Source organism: Marmota marmota, unplaced genomic scaffold (assembly GCF_001458135.2).
Source record: "Marmota marmota marmota unplaced genomic scaffold, marMar, whole genome shotgun sequence".
In the NCBI taxonomy this organism is placed as follows: Eukaryota; Metazoa; Chordata; class Mammalia; order Rodentia; family Sciuridae; genus Marmota; species Marmota marmota.
Genome location: NW_025999897.1, coordinates 14,988 through 34,389, shown reverse-complemented (window position 1 = coordinate 34,389; position 19,402 = coordinate 14,988). Strand labels below are relative to the sequence as shown.

Below are 19,402 nucleotides of genomic sequence, written 5' to 3'. Positions count from 1 at the left end.
GGGTGTATTAAACCAGGCTACAGATTGTTTTTTTAAAAAAAGGTGCTGATGGCGGAAGTGGCGCTCGCTTGTCATTCCAGTTATTCCGCGGCTTGCTACCTTCCTCAGTTCTCCGGCTATCAGCTCCACAGTGAGGCCACGTACCCTCACTAGAGTGATTCAAGATTTTTCCACACAACTTAACTGGGGAACCTGTTAGGAGCCCAGCACTGAACTGGGGCTCAAGAGGGATGTCTCCCACTTTCTTCACACCCTGCCCGCCCACCAACAACTCGTCGGGAAGAAACGACTCGGCTAGCACCCTTTCCGCCAGCTCCCTTCGCCTACTCGTTGGCCGCCCCGCCTCCCTCTTTTCCCGCCCAGGTCCCAGGCGTCCAGGAAGGGGCGTGGCCCACAGGGGTTCTCGCGTTACGGAAAGAAGGCATTTCCGGCTCCGGTACCATGGCTGACTCGTGTCCTGAAGGTGTGTCGGCCGCCTTGGGCGGGAAGAGGCAACAGTTCGGCAGCCGGTTCTTGAGCGACCCAGCGCGCGTCTTCCACCACAATGCCTGGTAACTGCCCTGCCCCTCGTCCGGCCTGCGGCTCGCCCCCGTCCCGCTGCTCCGAGCGCTTGGAGAAGCCCCTGACCACAGGCCACTAGTACAACTGCCCTGGCCATGGCGCGCTCCTCCCGGGAAGACGTGCTTCCCGGCCGGCGACTGACCCTGCCCGCAGCTGAGATGAGAGGCCCCTAAGCTGCCTGTTTGGTTTTCCCAGGGACGATGTGGAGTGGTCGGAAGAGCAAGCCGCGGCGGCAGAGAGGAAAGTGCAGGAGAACAGCTCTCAGCGGGTGTGCCCAGAGAAACAAGGTGCGCCCGGGCGTGCGTCGGTGGTTGGTATCTCAGCCAGCGTGCTAGAGAACGTGCCTTGCAGAGAGGCCAACGAACCGCAGCTGCCAAGGTCCTTGGTTACTTGCCTGATGAAGAACTCGGGAGTAGAACGGGAGGGGGAGGGAGGAACAAGAAGGGAAAAGGCGGTTTTTTTTTTTTTAACCTAGCCTTGCTGGGGGCATAGAGCATGTTTTAACTTTAGGGTTTCCTGTGGGTTTTTTTTTTTTTTTTTACTTGGGGGAGGACAACTTATTCTAGCAATTGAGTTTTTAACCTTGTTGACTAGTACTATATTGATGTGGTTAGTCTTTGGAAACTGTATGGTACGTTATCTTAGTGAAAGTATTTTCTTCATGATTTACATGGTACTTGAGAGTTGCCATTGAAGATAGATTTAAGTGAACAGATTTTAAATATTGTTGGGAAGGAGTAACAGCTAGTATTTATGTGTCTTTTCCTTATGGGATGGGTTTGAGGACTTAGAACTTCTCAAGGAAAGATGCATGAAGCAGAATACAGAAGTCTGGCCAAGGGAAAACAGGTCCCTCCTTGGAGAGTAGGCAAAATTAACCTAGAGACTAGTTGGTCCTATGTCCTAAGAGACAATGATGGTCCAACTAGAAATTTGAGAGTAATGCCCACTAAAAGAGTTCTATACAATAATAAAAATATCCCAATTACAAATTATTCACCCAGCATAGTTTGACAGGCTAGGTAAAGCAAGGTAGAGTTAAAGGGATTTTGAAAATCATGTAGTACACTTCATCTTTATACAGTTACAGAAAGTTTAGCTGAGTGCAGCAGTGTGCACCTGTTATCCCACTGCTTAGGAGGATCACTTGAGCCCAGGAGTTCAAGGCCAACCTGGGAAACATAGGAAGATCCTGTCTCAAAAAGAAGGGGGCGGGAAAGAAGCTTGGACTACAGGACATTAAGTGTTTTGCCCAAAGGTAAGCTGTCAGTAATATAAGTGAAGGGACTAAAATCCAATTCCTTACTTTAAAAAAAAAAAAAACTCCCTACACAAGTTGGGACCTTGTATTGGCAAAGAAGTAAACAAATCTGAGACTGCCTTAATCACTTTAAATGTTTTTAACTTTTTCTTTTTTGTCTTGCAACCTATACTGGCCTCAAACTTGCAATCCTTCTTCCTTAGCCTCCTGAGTAGCTGGGATTACAGGCATGAGCCACCATGCCCAGCTTCAGTCCACATTTCTTCCTTTAGTCTCTTTGGTTCCTTAAAACCCTTCTCACCTACAGACATTTTTATGTTGTCTATTTTGAGCCTTGTTTCATTTTTAGTTACTAGTAATATTGAATTCCTATCTGGACTTCACACTCTGAAGAACCAGAGAGAGAGAGAGAGAGACATATTTAACAAAGATCTCTGATTACATAGGTAACCATTAAGTTTACTTGAACAACCCAAGATCCTGGGACATTTAGTTTGTAAAATAAAATATTTAGAGGGGAAAGTAGCTGCCCACAAATACTAAAAAGTTGTTTATTTTGGCCCCAAGAAACAATAGGATCTTTTTACTAAAAGTGATTGGACAGATATTTGCTTGTGTGTGTGTGTGATGCTGGGGATTTGCTTAATTTTAGAATTTTCCAATACTCAGTAGCCATCCAGAGACATGAAAGGAAAATGATAGGTAGGAAGTTCCCTGTGTGATGGTTCCAACAGAAATTAAACTCCCTGGGAATGACAAATCAGGGGGATTTGGGTGTAATAATAACAGAACTAAATTACCTCAAGTGCCTTCAGCTCTGTGACTATGGCTCTACATGTGGTTACTTTTAGTGTAAAATGATATTTAGTGAAGCAGGATAATTGACATTAGATAATGTAAAATATTTGAGACCTGACTCATAAAATTCTTTCTTGACTCTTTACAGTTGATTATGAAGTCAATGCCCATAAATACTGGAATGACTTCTACAAAATTCATGAAAATAGATTTTTCAAGGATAGACACTGGCTTTTTACTGAATTCCCCGAACTGGCACCTAGCCAAAATCAAAATCACTTAAAGGATTTAATGTTGGAGAACAAAAGGAATGAAATCTCTGCATGTAGAAGCAGTGAAGATGGACATGGCTTAACAGTGGGAGAACAACACAAGTGTTCTTCTAGCACCCTTGAACATACAGCACAGATGTTTTCTGTGGAGGAGACTGTAACACAGAAACTCAGTCACCTGGAAATTTGTGCTGATGAGTTTCCTGGGTCCTCAGCCACTTACCGAATACTTGAGGTAACTTCCTTTAGGTTCCTTTTAGTGGACTTAGTGAAGCTGTCACATTGTGTACACAAAATAAAATAGAAAGCCTTACCACAAAAATGACTCTTATCTGATGAAGTTGACTAAACTTGACCCTTATATTGGCCTGGAATTGCCTATATTTTTTGAACTGGAAAGATGTTTAGATGGGTATTATAATAGAATTTCACAACAAAGGAAATATACAGTCCACTGAAAGCTAATTCTGGAGCTGGTTGGCCTTGCAATTGAGTCCTGTGGTGTGACTTTGTGTGTGTGTGTGTGTGTGTGTGTATGTTGCTAGGGACTGAACCCAAGGCCTGTACAAGTTAGGCAAGTGCTTTACCACTGAGCTACACCCCTACCCCCTCTCTGGAGAGATTTTGGACAAGTGCCTGCGCTTCCCAGAGTATTGGGATTTGTTGCTTCTTGGCCTCCTCATTGTTAGGAAGATTGAGATAATGTACGTAAACATACCAGAATAGTGTCTGACATGTAGTAAGCCATCAGTATCAGTATATGCTTGCTGTTTTTATTACCACAGGCAGTGCTGTATTTAGGACAAAGTTAATAAGGTATCCTTTTTTGTAGTTTTCAATTCAGTCTGTTTTTCCAGTAATAGTACAGTGGAACTCAGTAGGAAAATATTTTTATCGATGGGACATTTGCTAGGACTTAAAAAGTAAAGATAGCAAGATGTGATGGTACAAGGCTGTAATCCCAGCTACTAGGGAGCCTAAGGTAGGAGAATCAGAAGTTAAAGGCCATCTAGGGCAACTTAAAAATAATTAAAAAAAAAAAAGTATCAGGGGATATATCTCACTGGTAGAACACTTGCCTAACATTCATGAAACCCCAAGTTCTATTCCTAATACTGTTAAAAAATAAATAAGGTAGCCCATGCCCATATTCTGAACCAGCTCCCTTCTAATGAAAGCCCATGCTCCTGTCTTTTATGGCTACCTCTTTAAGAACATCAAGATTAAATAATGTAACAGGTACTGTTAAGCTCTAGTCACTATACCTTCCCTTGTACAATTAGCAAAGTTATTTATTGATTATTTAGCTTTAGAGAGTTAATGGTTTTGTGAATATTATTAATAGCTTCTATGACTAATAGCTCATTTCTATCTCTAGGTTGGTTGTGGTGTGGGAAATACAGTCTTTCCAATTTTACAAACTAACAAGTAAGTGTATTGTCAAGTGTAACTATATGGCAGCAAAGAGGACAAAGGTTGGGGGTCCCTTGTTCTTTTAGAACTCTTATTGTATTAAACTGTCAGCAGTGGTTATCCAGAAACATGGATTACAAGGAATTTAGGTTTCAACATTCTCCATTTGTGAGTCGTTTTAATTTAATTTGCTGTGTAAGCTACCTTTGTCATGGGGGAAACTAGATTTAAAAACCTGTTATAGTGTTAATATATAGTGCTTTCTAAGATGCTTAGAACATGTTCATTAATCTATTTCTCTGCCTTCCTGACCTCTGTAACAATCACTAGATTATCATTAATCCCTGAGTAGAGTTGAGAAAGCTGACCTATCTCCATTTCTGATATAAACTCAAATATTGCTGTACTCAGAACAATTCTCACACAAGATGTGTGTGCTGTTTTCCACATACTGACCAAATCTCCAACTCCAGCTGTGTTCTTGCAATTCAATTCTGATACTGTCTACCTGGAGTTAGCGTCGGATTCCAAAAGACTGCACTCCCACTTCAAATGCCAGTTGCAAATATAGGCCTTCACATTTTTTCCTGTGGGTTATAAATCTGGGATCCCACAATACCCTCCTTGGGTTTGGTAATTTCTTAAGAGTAGATCACAGAACTCAGGGAAATACTTTATTTACATTTACCTGTTCACTATAAAAGATATTATAAAGGGTACAGATATACAGCCAAATGAAGAGATATATAGGGTGAGACCTGAAAATCCTGAGTTTCAGAACAGCCCCAATGGAATTATGGGATGTATCTCTTCCTCCCATACACCCCCAGCCTGTGGATGTGTTCACCAACCCAGTAGCTCGGCAAAAATCATCCCCACCTACCCTCCATCAGGAATCTTTATAGAGCTTAATATCCTTCCCCTATTCCCTTCCTGGCAGGTTGGTAGGGAGCTGGAAGTTAGAACCCTCTAAATCACTTGATTGAGACAGTAGATAAGTAGGTTTGGGTTTTTGTTGGTTGGTTGGTTTGGGGTTTTTTGTGGGAGTTTTTTGTTTTTTTGTTTTGGTATGGTTTTTTGGTGCTAGGAATTTAACCCAGGGGTGCTTCACCTGTGTGTGTGTGTGTGTGTGTGTGTTTGTTTATTCGTTTGTTTATTTATTTATTTATTTTTGGTGCTGGGAATTGAATCCAGGGCCTTATGCATGTGGGGCAAGCACTCTTATCCACTGAGCTATATCCCCAGCCATTTTTTTTATTTTGAGACAGGGTCTTATTAAGTTGCTTAGGGTCTTGCTAAATTTCTTGAGGCTGGCCATCCACAAATCAACTTCTTGCCTTAGCCTCCCAAGTTGCTGGGATTGCAGGTCTTCACCACTGTGATTGACTAATCACTTGATCTTTTTTGGCTACCTAGGGGCTCTACTCTAACTTTAGCATAAATTCAGTGTGATCCCAAAGAGACTTATTACAAATAACATGAAACACTCCTACCACTCACAGAATTTCTATAGTTTTAGAAACTCAGCTTAGAATCAAACTACATCTCTTACACAGCTATTCTCAAGCCACAGGTGGAAATGACATTCTAATTCCATATTTTCCTGTAAACCCATTGTTTCTCAAAGGTTCTATTTAATAATTTGCCAATTTTACTAACAGGATTTAGTGACACATTAACCTCATTAAAAACATGTATCTTGGGCTGGGGATGTGGCTCAAGCGGTAGCGCGCTCGCCTGGCATGCATGCGGCCCGGGTTCGATCCTCAGCACCACATACAAACAAAGATGTGTTCGCCAAAAACTAAAAATAAATAAATAAATAAAAATTCTCTCTCTAAAAAAAAAAACATGTATCTTGGAGTTGAGGTTGTGGCTCAGTGGTAGCACACTTCCCTAGCATGCGTGAGGCACTGGGTTTGATCCTCAGCACCACATAAAAATATAAAAGACAGGGCATATTTAATAATAATAATAACAACAATAATTATGGCCTTGCTGGGTGCAGTCATGCATGCCTGTAATCCCAGCAGCTCAGGAGGCTGAGGTAGGAGGATAAATTTAAAGTCAGCTTCAACTTTGCGAGACCCTAACTCTAAATAAAATATTTTTTAAAAGGGCTCAATAGTTAAGTGCCCTGGGTTCAATCCCTGGTACCAAAAAAAAAAAAAAAGGAATAAAAACAGGGATTTTATCTTGTTCTTTTTCGCCCCAATATCTAGGATGATGTCCAGCAAAGTAGACTTTCAGCATTTGACGAAGGAATTAAGTATAAGATGTAATCTCTGTCTTCACACCATTCACTGTGTAGTGGAGCCAGGCTTGTAGGCACAGATGTATTCCTAGCATGGAGAAAGTTCTAAGGAAGCTCAGCAGAAAGATGCAGGAAGGCTGCCATCAGGCCCAGCTTGATTTGAAGGCAAAGTAATATTTTTAATAAATATGTGTTGTAACTAATAGGTACGGTTTCTTTGAATGAATGGTACAGTACTCTGCCACTTGATACTTTATCTGCTACAAGAAAGAAAATAGACACAGTCTATTTTGCAGCCTAATTTTTCTGTTTTTTTTTTTTTTTTTTTTTCTGCCCATTTCAGTGACCCAGGCCTCTTTGTTTACTGTTGTGATTTTTCTTCCACAGCTGTGGAACTAGTCCAGGTAAGTGCAGTGGCTCATATCAGGATTTTTTACTTACTAAATAAAGGGGTTCACTATGTTTTGGCACTATGGCCTAAATAAAAGATTTAGTGAAACAGCCGGGTTAAGAGCCAGGTATACTAAATACTGAATCTGCCACCATCCAGCTGTAGAACTTAGAACAGGGCTCTTCACCTTTCCAAACCTATGTTCACCAGAATGACTGTCCCAATTCTAAAATCCCAGAAATAGTCTGATTTATTCAGCCCTGCTTAGAAATCTACTCACTCTGTCTGGTTCAGCTGTGACCAATGGGGAACCAAGTCACATTTTTGGGAAAAAGGGACATGGTTGGGTGCAGTGACTCACATCTGTAATCCCAGAAACTGAGGCAGCTAAGGTAGGAGGATTACAAGTTCAAGGCCACTCTGGGTCACTAATTTAGATCCCGTCTTAAAAAGCAAAAAGGGCTGGAGATGTAGCTCAGTGGTAGAACACCCCTAGGATCAATCCCTAGTACCATAAAAAAGAAAAAGAAGATACATGGATGGGGAAGATACCCTAGGGTTTGAACTAAGGGGTGCCCTTAACACTGAGCTACATTCCCAGCCCCTTTTTATTTTTTATTTTGAGACAGGGTCTTGCTAAGGTGCTGAGGCTGGCCTTGAATTTGTGACTCCTGCCTCAGTCTCCCAAGTTGCTGGGATTACAGGCATATACCACCACCATTTCCAGCTTGGAAATAGTTAATCTTGTGGCTCAAGATCACTTAAATATACTTTGTCTTTCTCCTTATGAGTTTTTTGGTCTCTTAATTTTCTTGGCATTCTCCAGTCCCCAGATCTAACTTCATACCTGACTGGTGTGACAGTGCATCAGAATAAAGAATAAAAGTAGTTAGAAATGCTCCTTTTAAAAGCATCAGTTTGGGGACTGGGGTTGTGGCTCAGCAGTAGAGTGCTCACGTAGCTTGTGCAAGGCCCTGGGTTCAATCCTCAGCACCGCATAATTAATTAATTAATTAATCAAAGGTATTGTGCCCAATTACAACTAAAAAAATTAAAAATATATAATTAATAATTTTTTAAAAGCACCAGTTTGAATTGCACAGGATCTTCCCTGTCTGTTTTACTAGAAGTAGGTCCCTCTGCTGGAAGTAATAGCAGCGACAAGCTGATCTCAAGCTATGCTCACTTATTCTGACCCATTTCTTTCTCCGCCTGTGTGCAGACAAATTCAGAGTATGACTCTTCTCGCTGTTTTGCTTTTGTTCATGATTTCTGTGATGAAGATCAGAATTATCCAGTGCCTGGGGACAGTGTTGATGTCATCATTCTCATATTTGTTCTTTCAGCAGTTCTTCCAGACAAGTAAGTTTGTTGGTTGGTTGGTTGGTTGATTTTTTGTTTTGTTTTGGACTGGGAATTCAACGCAGGGCCTCATGCATGCAAGGCAAGCACTCTACCACTGAGCTCTCCCCCAGCCCTTTTTATTTTGTTTTGAGACAGGATCTTGCTAAGTTACCCAGACTGACCTTTTACTTGAGATTCTCCTACTTCTTCCTCCCAAATAGCTGAGATTACAGGTGCGCAACACTGTGCCTGGCTCAGACAAGTAAGTTTTAGGTCCTTTAACTAGTAGCCTAGCAAAAAGAAAGTTTTGGTCAGAAACCTTAAATTAAAAGTTCTAAAATTAAGAAGGCTTTTTATGTTCTAATGGACATGAAGAAGCCATACCATCTGTGATTGATTTGTTTGCTTGTCACCAGTGCTTAAATACTGAGCCACATCCCCAGCCCTTTTTATTTTTTATTTTGAAACAGGGTCTCACTACGTTACCCAGGGCTTCACTGAGTTGCTGAGGCTGGCTTTTAGAACTTGTGGTCCTCCTGCCTCAGACTCCTGAGTTTCTGGCATCACAGGCATGCACCACCAGACCTGGCTCAGAAATTGTAAGTTTTTAAGGAAAGGACTTCATTTAACAAACAAAAACAGTCTCAGCAGGCACAGAGGCACGCACTTATAATACCAGTTTCTCAGAAGGCTGAGGCAACAGGATCACATGTTCAAGACCAGCCTTAGCTCAGCAACTTAGTGAGACTGTGTTTCAAATACATATGTATATTTTTTGTTTGTTTGTTTTTGTGTGTGGGGGGGGGGTACTGCAGATTGAACCTGGGATACTTAACCACTGAGCCACATCTCCAGTCCTTTTGAGTTAGGGTCTTGCTAAGTTACTTAGGTTCTTGATACTTTGCTGAGGCTGGTCTTGAACTTGGAATCCTCCTGCTTCAGCCTCCTGAGTTGCTGGGATTTACAGGCATGTGCCACCACACCTGACTCAAAATTTAAACAAGAACTGGGACAGGGCTGGGTGGGGTTGTGGCTCAGTGGTAGAGCACTTGCCTAGCACGTGTGAGGCAATGGGTTTGATCCCTGGCACTACATAAAAATAAATAAAATAAAGGTACTGTGTCCATCTACAACTAAAAAAAAAAAAAAATTTGAGATGTAGCTCAGTGGTAAAGTATCCCGAGTTCAGTCCCCAATTGGAGGGAGGGAGGCCACTGGGGACAGTCTTTGCATTGAAAGATCTCAAGTCTAATGGGGTAGTATATGACTTGCTAGCAGTCCCCACATTGTTTGGTCAGGGCTCCCAGAGAGCCACAGGAGTATAGAGCACAAGAGTCAGGCACTGTGGCTCACACTTATAATCTCTGGAGGCTGGGGCAGGAGGATAGCAAGTTCAAAGCCAGGCTCAGCAATTTAGTGAAAGAGACCCTTCCTCAAAATAAAAACTAAAAACAGCTGGGGGTATAGCTCAGTGGTAAAGTGTCCCTGAGTTCAATCCCCAGTACTACAAAAAATGAGTAGAGTGGGGTAGCAATCCCGGGCCCAGGATAAAGTAAGCCAAATGGAGAATTTGGAACTTTGCTCACTACAGAGCCCTATGGCAAAGCAGGCTTTCCTTGAGCTTCTTTAACTGAAACAGAGGCAGAGGAGCTGTAATTTCAGGGTTGATGTGTCCAAGTTAGGAAGTCCACGGGCTTTTAGGGATATGCGGCAGGGAAAAGGAGCCCTTTTCCTAAGGAGGCCTAATCTTTCTTCCCTTCTTCCCCACAGGATGCAAAAAGCTATCAATAGGCTGAGCAGACTTCTGAAGCCTGGAGGAATGATGCTTTTGCGAGATTATGGTCGCTATGACATGGCCCAGCTGCGGTTTAAAAAAGGTATTTTGCCATTATTATTAAATGGTGTTTTTTGTTTATTTGTTTTATTTTTGTTTTGGGGGGGTTTGTTATTGTAGAAGATGGGCACAATACCTTTATTTCATTTTATTTTTTATGTGCTGCTGAGGACCAAACCCAGTGCCTCACACAAGCGAGGCACGCTCCACCACTGAGCTACAACCCCAGCCCTTAAATGGTGGTTTTACCATCAGACTAGACCTAGACGTCAGTGGAAGGAGACTTCAGAATTAGAGCCCAGTTTGTAAGCCACTTGATACATAACAAGGAAAGGGATGATGTTTACAAAAACTTTTAATAAGAGTTTTGTGCAATCTGGGTTTCAGGTCTTTTAAACCAAAATAACTACTTTAAAAGAGCTATGCTTAGAAATTTGATTACATAAATAATATTAAATTTAGTATGATCAAAGATGCCATTGAAAAATTAGAAGAGGCTGGGTTCAGAGCTACAAGCTTGTAATCTGAGCTACCCAGGAGACTGAGGCAGGAGGATGGCAAATTCAAGGCCTGGGCAATGTAGCAAGAACCTGTCTCAAAATTAAAATGACTGGGGATATCTCTCAGTGGTAGAGCACTTCCCTAGTGTGTACCAGGCTCTGGGTTCCATACTAGCATTGAATTTTTTTCTCTTAATTAGAAGACAAATGAGAAATTGAATAGATGTATTTCTAGAACATTTAATAGATAGACTCGTATCTATGCTCTTCAAAAGGCTGTCATGAGATTGATAAGGAAAAGATCAGTGACCCACCCAAAAAACAGGCAGTTCACAGAAGAGCATATATAAATGGCCAGTAAACAAAACTTAGAGGAAATGTTAATAAAGAAATAATTGTTTCTAACCCTCTCATTGGCTAGTTCAAAGAAAGGTATGTGCTTATTATTTTTTTTATTTTTAGTACTGGGAATTGAACCCAGAGGTATTTTACCCCTGTGCCATATGCCCAGCCTTTTTTACTTTTTATTTTGAAAAGGGTCTCACTAAGTTGCTTAGGGCCATGTTTAGCTGCTGAGGCTGGCCTTGAACTCAGCAACTAAGCAAGGCCCTAAGCAACTTATGGAGACTCTGTCTCAAATAAAAAGTAAAGCTAGTTGTGGTGGCTCACTTGTGTGATCCCAGCAGCTCAGGAGGCTGAGGCAGGAAGATAGCAAGTTTGAAGCCTGCCTCAGCAATTTAATGAGACCTTGTGTCAAAAAATAAAAAGGGATGGTGATGTGGCTCAGTGATTAAGTGCTGGGTTCAATCCTCCATACCAAAAAAAAAAAAAAGATGGTGCTATTAACTTAATCTGGGGCTTGGGGATGATTAAAAACAACAACAAACACACACCCCCCCCCCCAAAAAAAAAAAAAAGACTATTGTTTTCATCAGCTAAGTCTAGCATACAGAGATAAGAATTACATGTTCCCTAAACTGGAAATCCATATGCAACAAAATGAAATTAAACCTGTCTCACCATGCATAAAACTTAACTCAAAATGGATCAAGGACCTAGTAATTAAACCAGAGACTCTGCTTCTAATAGAAGAAAAAGTAGGCCCTAATCTTTATCATGTGGGATTAGGCCCCCACTTCCTTAACAAGACTCCTATAACGCAAGAATTAAAACCAAGAATCAATAAATAGAATGGAATCAAACTAAAAAGTTTCTTCTCAGCAAAAGAAACAATCTGTGAAGTGAACAGAGAGCTTATTTCCTGGGAGCAAATTTTTACCCCTCACACATCAGGTAGAGCACTAATCTCTAGGGTATACAAAGAACTCAGAAAGCTAAGCACCATAAAAACAAATAACCCAATCAACAAATGGCCCAAGGACCTGAACAGACACTTCTCAGAAGAGGTATACAATCAATCAACAAATATATGAAAAAATGCTTAGTATCTCTTTCGATTAGAGAAATGCAAATCAAAACTAAACAATAAGTGTTGGCGAGGATGTGGGGAAAAAGATACACTCATACATTGCTGGTGGGACTGCAAATTGTTGCAGCCAATATGGAAAGCAGTATGGAGATTCCCTCGAAATCTGGGAATGGAACCACCATTTGACCCAGCTATCCCTCTCCATGGACTATACCCAAATCACTTAAAAACAGCATACTACAGGGGCACAGCCACATCAATGTTTAAGCAGCACAATTCACAATAGCTAAACTGTGGAGCCAACCTAGGTGCCCTTCAGTGAATGAATGGATAAAAAAAATGTGGCGTTTATACACAATGGAAATTTACTCAGCAATAAAAGAGAATAAATTATCATGGCATTTGCAGGTAAATGGATGGCGTTGGAGAAGATAATACTAAGTGAAGTTAGCCAATCTCAAAAACAAATACCAAATGTTTTCTTTGATATAAGGAGGCTGATTCATAGTGGGGTAGGGACGGGGAGCATGGGAGGAATGGGTGAATTCTAGATAGGGAAGAGAGGTGGGAGGGAAAGGGAGGGGGCAGGGGGTTAGCAATGATGGAGGAATGTGATGGACATCATTGTCCAAAGTACATGTGTGAAGACACAAATTGGGTGTCAACCTACTTTATATAAACAGAGATGTGAAAGATTGTGGTATGTATGTATAATAAGAATCGAAATGCATTCTGTAATCAGTTAAAAGAAAAAAAGAATTACATGTTCCCTGATAAACTTGCAGCCCCCCTGCCGTAGCTTCCTGAATTGCTGGAATTTTACATGTGAGTTTTCATGCCCTGGTGGGAAATCAGAGTGTTGATGCACATTTGATTAGCAGTGTATTTAAAAAGTGCTTTGAAGTGTGTCTGATTTTTACCATGTCCCTCCACAGGTCAGTGTCTATCTGAAAGTTTCTATGTGAGAGGTGATGGAACCAGAGTTTACTTCTTCACACAAGGTATGAAAAAGATGATCTGTATTTACTCTAAAGGTCTCCAAGATGCCAGATAAGTGCTTCAGTATACTTTGAGAAGAAGATTGACTTGGCCCCTCTTAGCTTTTGGGCAATGTTTCTCCGGCAGTTCTCCACCCCACTTATGCTGGCCTTCAGTCCATTACTTTGTTCTTTCTTTCTGTCACTTTATCCAAAATGGAAATTTATTTGTTTTGCAAGATTCATTTCTGGCCGGACACAGCATCTGAAGCAGGAGGATTGCAAGCTTGACGAGATTAGCCTCCATAACTTAGAACCTGTCTCAAAATAAAAACAACTGGGCTGGGGTTGTGGCTCAGCGGTAGAGCGCTCACCTCGCACGTGTAAGACCCTGGGTTTGATCCTCAGCACCACATAAAAATAAATAAGTGGAATAAAGGTATTTGTGTCCAACTACAACTAAAAAATAAATATTAAAATAAAAATAAAAACAACTGAAGATGTAGCTCAGCAGAAGAGAGCTTGCCTAAGTTCAGTCCCCAGTAGTGGAAAAGATAAGACTCATTTTCAGGCCAGCCTGCTTTGCCTTTGACACTGGGCTGTACTTGAGGTGCAGCTACTTCAGTGAGTCATTTCCTCTGAGCTCCAAGTATAACCTGGAACTGCTTTCCTCTTGTCTGCTCTGTTTGCAGGCATCTTCCTTTACCAGTATTTTATGAATATTCTGTTCATGAGCCCTTTCTAAGGTCACACACAAACTTTGAGTTTTTGGATGAAGTGATGAAATCTCTCCCCTAAAAATAGTTGCTTTGATGTACACATATACAGGTTGTTGGTTGTTTTTTGTTTTGTTTTTGTTTTTGATATGGGGGATTGAACCCAGGGGTGCTTAATCACCAAGCTACATACCCAAGCCTTTTTAAATATGTTATTTAGGCACAGGGTCTCTCAAAGTTACTTAGGGCCTAGCTAAGTTGCAGAGGCTGGCTTTGAACTTGAGATCCTCCTGCCTCAGCCTCCTGAGCCACTGTGATTTCAGGAGTGCACCAATACACCCAGCTTTTAGATTTAAATTTAAGGTGCCCATAAAGCCCTGGACACCAAATATGAAACAAAGAAAAGATCTTCCTCTGGGTTTTGCACTGCCCTTCCCATGAAGTTGGCTTCCCCAGCCTGAACGTGCACTTGCTGTTACCAAGCCATCACTGCCTGAGTAACAGAACTATGCTGTTGGTGCCACCTAAAAGGCATAATGACAGCAACTCTCACAGCCCATTTAATATAGGAGGTAGTCAACAAAATACTTTTCTTCAGGGGAAAATACATAAACATCTTCTCTTTCCAAACCAGATGAACTGGACACACTTTTCACTACTGCCGGACTAGAAAAGGTACAGAATCTGGTGGATCGTCGATTGCAAGTGAACCGAGGGAAGCAGCTGATAATGTACCGAGTTTGGATTCAGTGCAAATACCGCAAGCCTCTTCTGTCCACCACCAGCTGAAAGGCACCTGTTCCTGATACAGCACAAGCTCGTTGTTTGGGGACTTTTCTAAAAAGTACATCTGAAGTGCTGGTTTCTTGATGTTGGACAACTCAAGAATTTAAACAAGGATTGGATGCAGTGGCACACACCTGTAATCCCAGCAACTTGGGAAGCTGAGACGAGAAGATCGCAAGTTCAAAGCCAGCCTCAGCAATTTGTGAGACCCTTGGCAACTAGCAAGACTTTATCTCAAAATTAAGAAAAAAGACTTGGGGCTGGGTGCAGTGGGGCATGCCTGCAATCCCAGCAACTTGGAAGGCTGAGGCAGGAGAATGGCAAGTTCAAACCCAGCCTCAGCAACTCAGTAATCTTGTCTCTAATAAAGTATAAAAAAGGACTGGGATGTGGTTTGGTGGTTAAGTGCCCCTGGTTTCAATCCCTGGTACCAAAAGGAAAGAAAGGTCTGGGGATGTCGCTCAGTGGTAGAGCACTTGCCTAGAGGATGGGAAGCCCTGGGTTCTGTCCTCAGCACCACAACAAATAAATTCAAATTCAAGCCCTCAATAATTGGATTCAAGCCCTAGGAAACATTATTTTAATCAATTTTCACAATCATGTTATGTTTATAAAGCCCATTAACATACTTTTCTCAAGTTCTTTCACTGAGTTCTGTATTGCCATGTTGCAACTAGTAATTGAGACTTTTTTTTAAATTTTTTTATTAGTTGCTCAAAACATTACAATGATCTTGGCATATCATACATTTGATTCAAATGGGGTACGTAATCTTAATCTTATTTTTCCATGTGTACAAAGATTGCAGGATCACATTGGTTATACAACCACGTTTATACATAGGGCCATACTAGTGTCTGTTGTATTGTGCTGCCCTTCCTATCCCCCCTCCTCTCCCCTCCCCTCTTTCTACCCAATCTACTGTGACATGTTTCTCTCTCATTTTTCTTCCCCCTCACACCATCTTATATGTAATTTTGCATAACAATGAGGGGCTCCTACCATCTTCTGTGCAATTCCCCTTCTCTCCCATTCCCACGCACATATCATCCCTATTTAATGGTAATCTTCTCATGCTCTTCCTCCCTGCTCTGTTTTGAGTCGCTCCCCTTAAAGAATACATTCTGCATGTGTTTTTTAGGGATTGGCTAGCTTTACTTAGCATAATCTGCTCTAATGCCATCCATTTCCCTGCAAATGCCATGATTTTGTTGTTTTTTAGTGCTGAGTAATATTCCATTGTGTATAAATGCCACATTTTTTTTATCCATTCATCTATTGAAGGGCATCTGGGTTGGTTCCAAAGTCTAGCTATTGTGAATTGTGCTGCTATGAACATCGATGTAGCTGTGTCCCTGTTGTATGCTCTTTTTAGGTCATTTGGGTATAGTCCGAGAAGGGGAATAGTTGGGTCAAATGGTGGTTCCATTCCCACCTTTCCAAGGAATCTCCATACTGCTTTCCAAATTGGCTGCACCAATTTGCAGTCCCACCAGCAATGTACAAGTGTACCTTTTCCCCACATCCTCGCCAGCACTTATTATTGTTTGACTTCATAATGGCTGCCGTTCTTTCTGGAGTGAGGTGGTATCTTAGAGTGGTTTTAATTTGCATTTCTCTGATTGCTAGAGATGGTGAGCATTTTTTCGTGTATTTGTTGATTGATTGTATATCCTCCTCTGAGAAGTGTCGATGTTCAGATCCTTGGCCCATTTGTTTTTTTTTGTTGTTGTTGTTTTGTTTTGTTTTTAAAGATAGAGTGAAAGAGGGAGGGAGAGAGAGAGAGAGAATTTTTAATATTTTTTTTCAGTTTTCGGCGGACACAACATCTTTCTTTGTATGTGGTGCTGAGGATCGAACCCGGGCCGCACGAATGCCAGGCGAGCGCACTACCGCTTGAGCCACATCCCCAGCCCCTTGGCCCATTTGTTGATTGGGTTATTTGTTTTCTTGTTGTTTAATTTTTTGAGTTCTTTGTATACTCTGGAGATTAGAGCTCTATCTAAAGTGTGAGGGGTAAATATTTGTTCCCAGGATGTAGGCTCCCTATTTACCTCTCTTATTGTTTCTCTTGCTGAGAAAAAACTTTTTAGTTTGAGTATGTCCCATTTGTTGATTCTTGATTTTAACTCTTGTGCTATAGGTGTCCTATTAAGGAATTTGGAGCCCAACCCCACGAGATGGAGATTAGGGCCAACTTTTTCTTCTATTAGACGCAAACTTTCTGGTTTGATTCCTAGCTCCTTGATCCATTTTGAGTTAACTTTTGTGCAAGGTGAGAGAAAGGGATTCAATTTCATTTTGTTGCATATGGATTTCCAGTTCTCCCCGCACCTTTTGTTGAAGATGCTATCCTTTCTCCATTGCATGCTTTTGGCTCCTTTGTCTAATATAAGGTAGTTGTAATTTTGTGGATTGGTCTCTGTGTCCTCTATTCTGTACCATTGGTCTACCTGCCTGTTTTGGTACCATTACCATGCTGGTTTTGTTACTGTTGCTCTGTAATATAGTTTAAAATCTGGTATCGCTATACAGCCAGTTTCACTCTTCCTGTTTAGAATTGCTTTTGCTATTCTGGGTCTTTTATTTTTCCAGATGAATTTCATGATTGCTTTTTCTATTTCTGTGAGGAATGCCATTGGGATTTTGATTGGTATTGCATTAAACCTATAGAGTACTTTTGGTAATATGGCCATTTTAATGATATTAGTTCTGCCTATCCATGAACAAGGTATATCTTTCCACCTTCTAAGGTCCTTTTTCTATTTCTCTCTTTAGGGTTCTGTAGTTTTCGTTGTATAGTTCTTTCACCTCTTTTGTTAGGTTGATTCCCAAGTATTTTATTTATTTATTTATTTATTTTTTTGAGGATATTGTGAATGGGGTGGTTGTTCTCATTACCATTTCAGAGGATTTGTCACTGATATACAGGAATGCCTTTGATTTATGCGTGTTGATTTTACATCCTGCCACTTTGCTGAATTCGTTTGACCAGCTCTACAAGTTTCTTGGTAGAATCTTTTGTGTATAGGATCATGTCATCCGCAAATAGTGATAATTTAAGTTCTTCCTTTCCTATTTTTATGCCTTTAATTTCTTTCGTCTAATTGCTCTGGCCAGTGTTTTGAGAACTATGTTGAACAGAAGTGGTGAGAGAGAGCATCCCTGTCTTGTTCCAGATTTTATAGGGAATGCTTCAATTTTTCTCTGTTCAGAATGATGCTAGCCTGAGGCTTAGCATAGGTAGCTTTTACAATGTTGAGGTATGTTCCTGTTATCCCTAGTTTTTCTAGTATTTTGAACATAAACGGATGCTGCACTTTGTCGAATGCTTTTTCTGCATCTATCGAGATGATCATATGGTTTTTATCTTTAAGTCTATTGATGTGGTGAATGACATTTATTGATTTTCGTATATTGAACCAGCCTTGCATCCCAGGGATGAATCCTACTTGATCATGATGCACGATCTTTTTGATATGTTTCTGTATCTGATTTGCCAGAATTTTATTGAGGATTTTTGCATCTATGTTCATTAGAGATATTAGTCTGTAGTTTTCTTTCTTTGAAGTGTCTTTGTTTGGTTTAGGAATCAGGGTGATGTTGGCCTCGTAGAATGAATTTGGAAGTTCTCCCTCTTTTTCTATTTCCTGAAATAGCTTGAAAAGTATTGGTATTAGTTCTTCTTTAAAGGTTTTGTAAAACTCTGCTGTATACCCATCCGGTCCTGGGCTTTTCTTGGTTGGTAGTCTTTTGATGGCTTCTTCTATTTCCTCAATTGATATTGGTCTGTTTAGGTTGTGTATATCCTCCTGACTCAATCTGGGCAGATCATATGACTTAAGAAATTTATCGATGCCTTCACTATCTTCTATTTTATTGGAGTATAAGGTTTCAAAATAATTTCTAATTATCTTCTGTATTTCTGTAGTGTCTGTTGTGATGTTGCCTTTTTCATCTCATATGCTAGTAATTTGAGTTCTCTCTCTTCTTCTCTTCGTTAGCATGGCTAAGGGTATGTCGATCTTAAAAATAAATCATATTTATTTTTTCAAAGAACCAACTTTTAGTTTTGTCAATTTTTTCAATTGTTTCTTTTGTTTCAATTTCATTGATTTCAGCTCTGATTTTAATTATTTCTTGCCTTCTACTACTTTTGCTGTTGTTTTGCTCTTCTTTTTCTAGGGTTTTGAGATGAAGTGTGAGATCATTTATTTGTTGGTTTTTTCTTTTTTTAAGGAATGAACTCCAAGCAATGAACTTTCCTCTTAGAACTGCTTTCATTGTGTCCCATAGATTCCCATATGTTGTGTCTGTGTTTTCATTTATCTCTAAGAATTTTTTAATTTCCTCCTTGATGTCTTCTGTAACCCATTGATCATTCAGTAAATATTGTTCATTCTCCAAGTGATATAGGATTTTTCCTTCCTTCTTTTATTGTTGATTTCCAGTTTCATTCCATTATGATCAGATAAGATGCATGGTATTATCTCTACTCCTTTATAATTTCTAAGAGTTGCCCTGTGACATAATATATGGTCTATTTTTGAGAAGGATCCATGTGCTGCTGAGAAAAAAGTGTAACCGCTTGATGTTGGGTGGTATATTCTATATATGTCAATTAAGTCTAGGTTATTAATTGTATTATTGAGTTCTATAGTTTCTTTATTCAACTTTTGTTTGGAAGATCTGTCCAGTGGTGAGAAAGGTGTGTTGAAGTCTCCCATAATTATTGTGTTGTGGTCTATTTGACTCTTGAACTTGAGAGAGTTTGTTTGATGAACATAGCTGCACCATTGTTTGGGGCATACATGTTTATGATTGTTATGTCTTGTTGGTGTATGGTTCCCTTGAGCAGTATGTAGT

At 40.5% G+C, this 19,402-nt stretch overlaps 1 protein-coding gene across 1 annotated transcript; it reads left to right on the top strand.

Moving 5' to 3' along the window:
* The first annotated feature begins 394 nt into the window (after positions 1-394).
* On the top strand, positions 395-14,887 carry Mettl2a (methyltransferase 2A, methylcytidine). Its single transcript, XM_015504782.2, has 9 exons — positions 395-551; positions 757-848; positions 2,769-3,127; positions 4,271-4,320; positions 6,903-6,963; positions 8,173-8,312; positions 10,065-10,171; positions 12,993-13,058; positions 14,385-14,887. The coding sequence occupies exons 1-9, from the start codon at positions 442-444 to the stop codon at positions 14,537-14,539; spliced, it is 1,140 nt and encodes a 379-aa protein (XP_015360268.1). The 5' UTR covers positions 395-441; the 3' UTR covers positions 14,540-14,887.
* Positions 14,888-19,402: the final 4,515 nt, after the last annotated feature.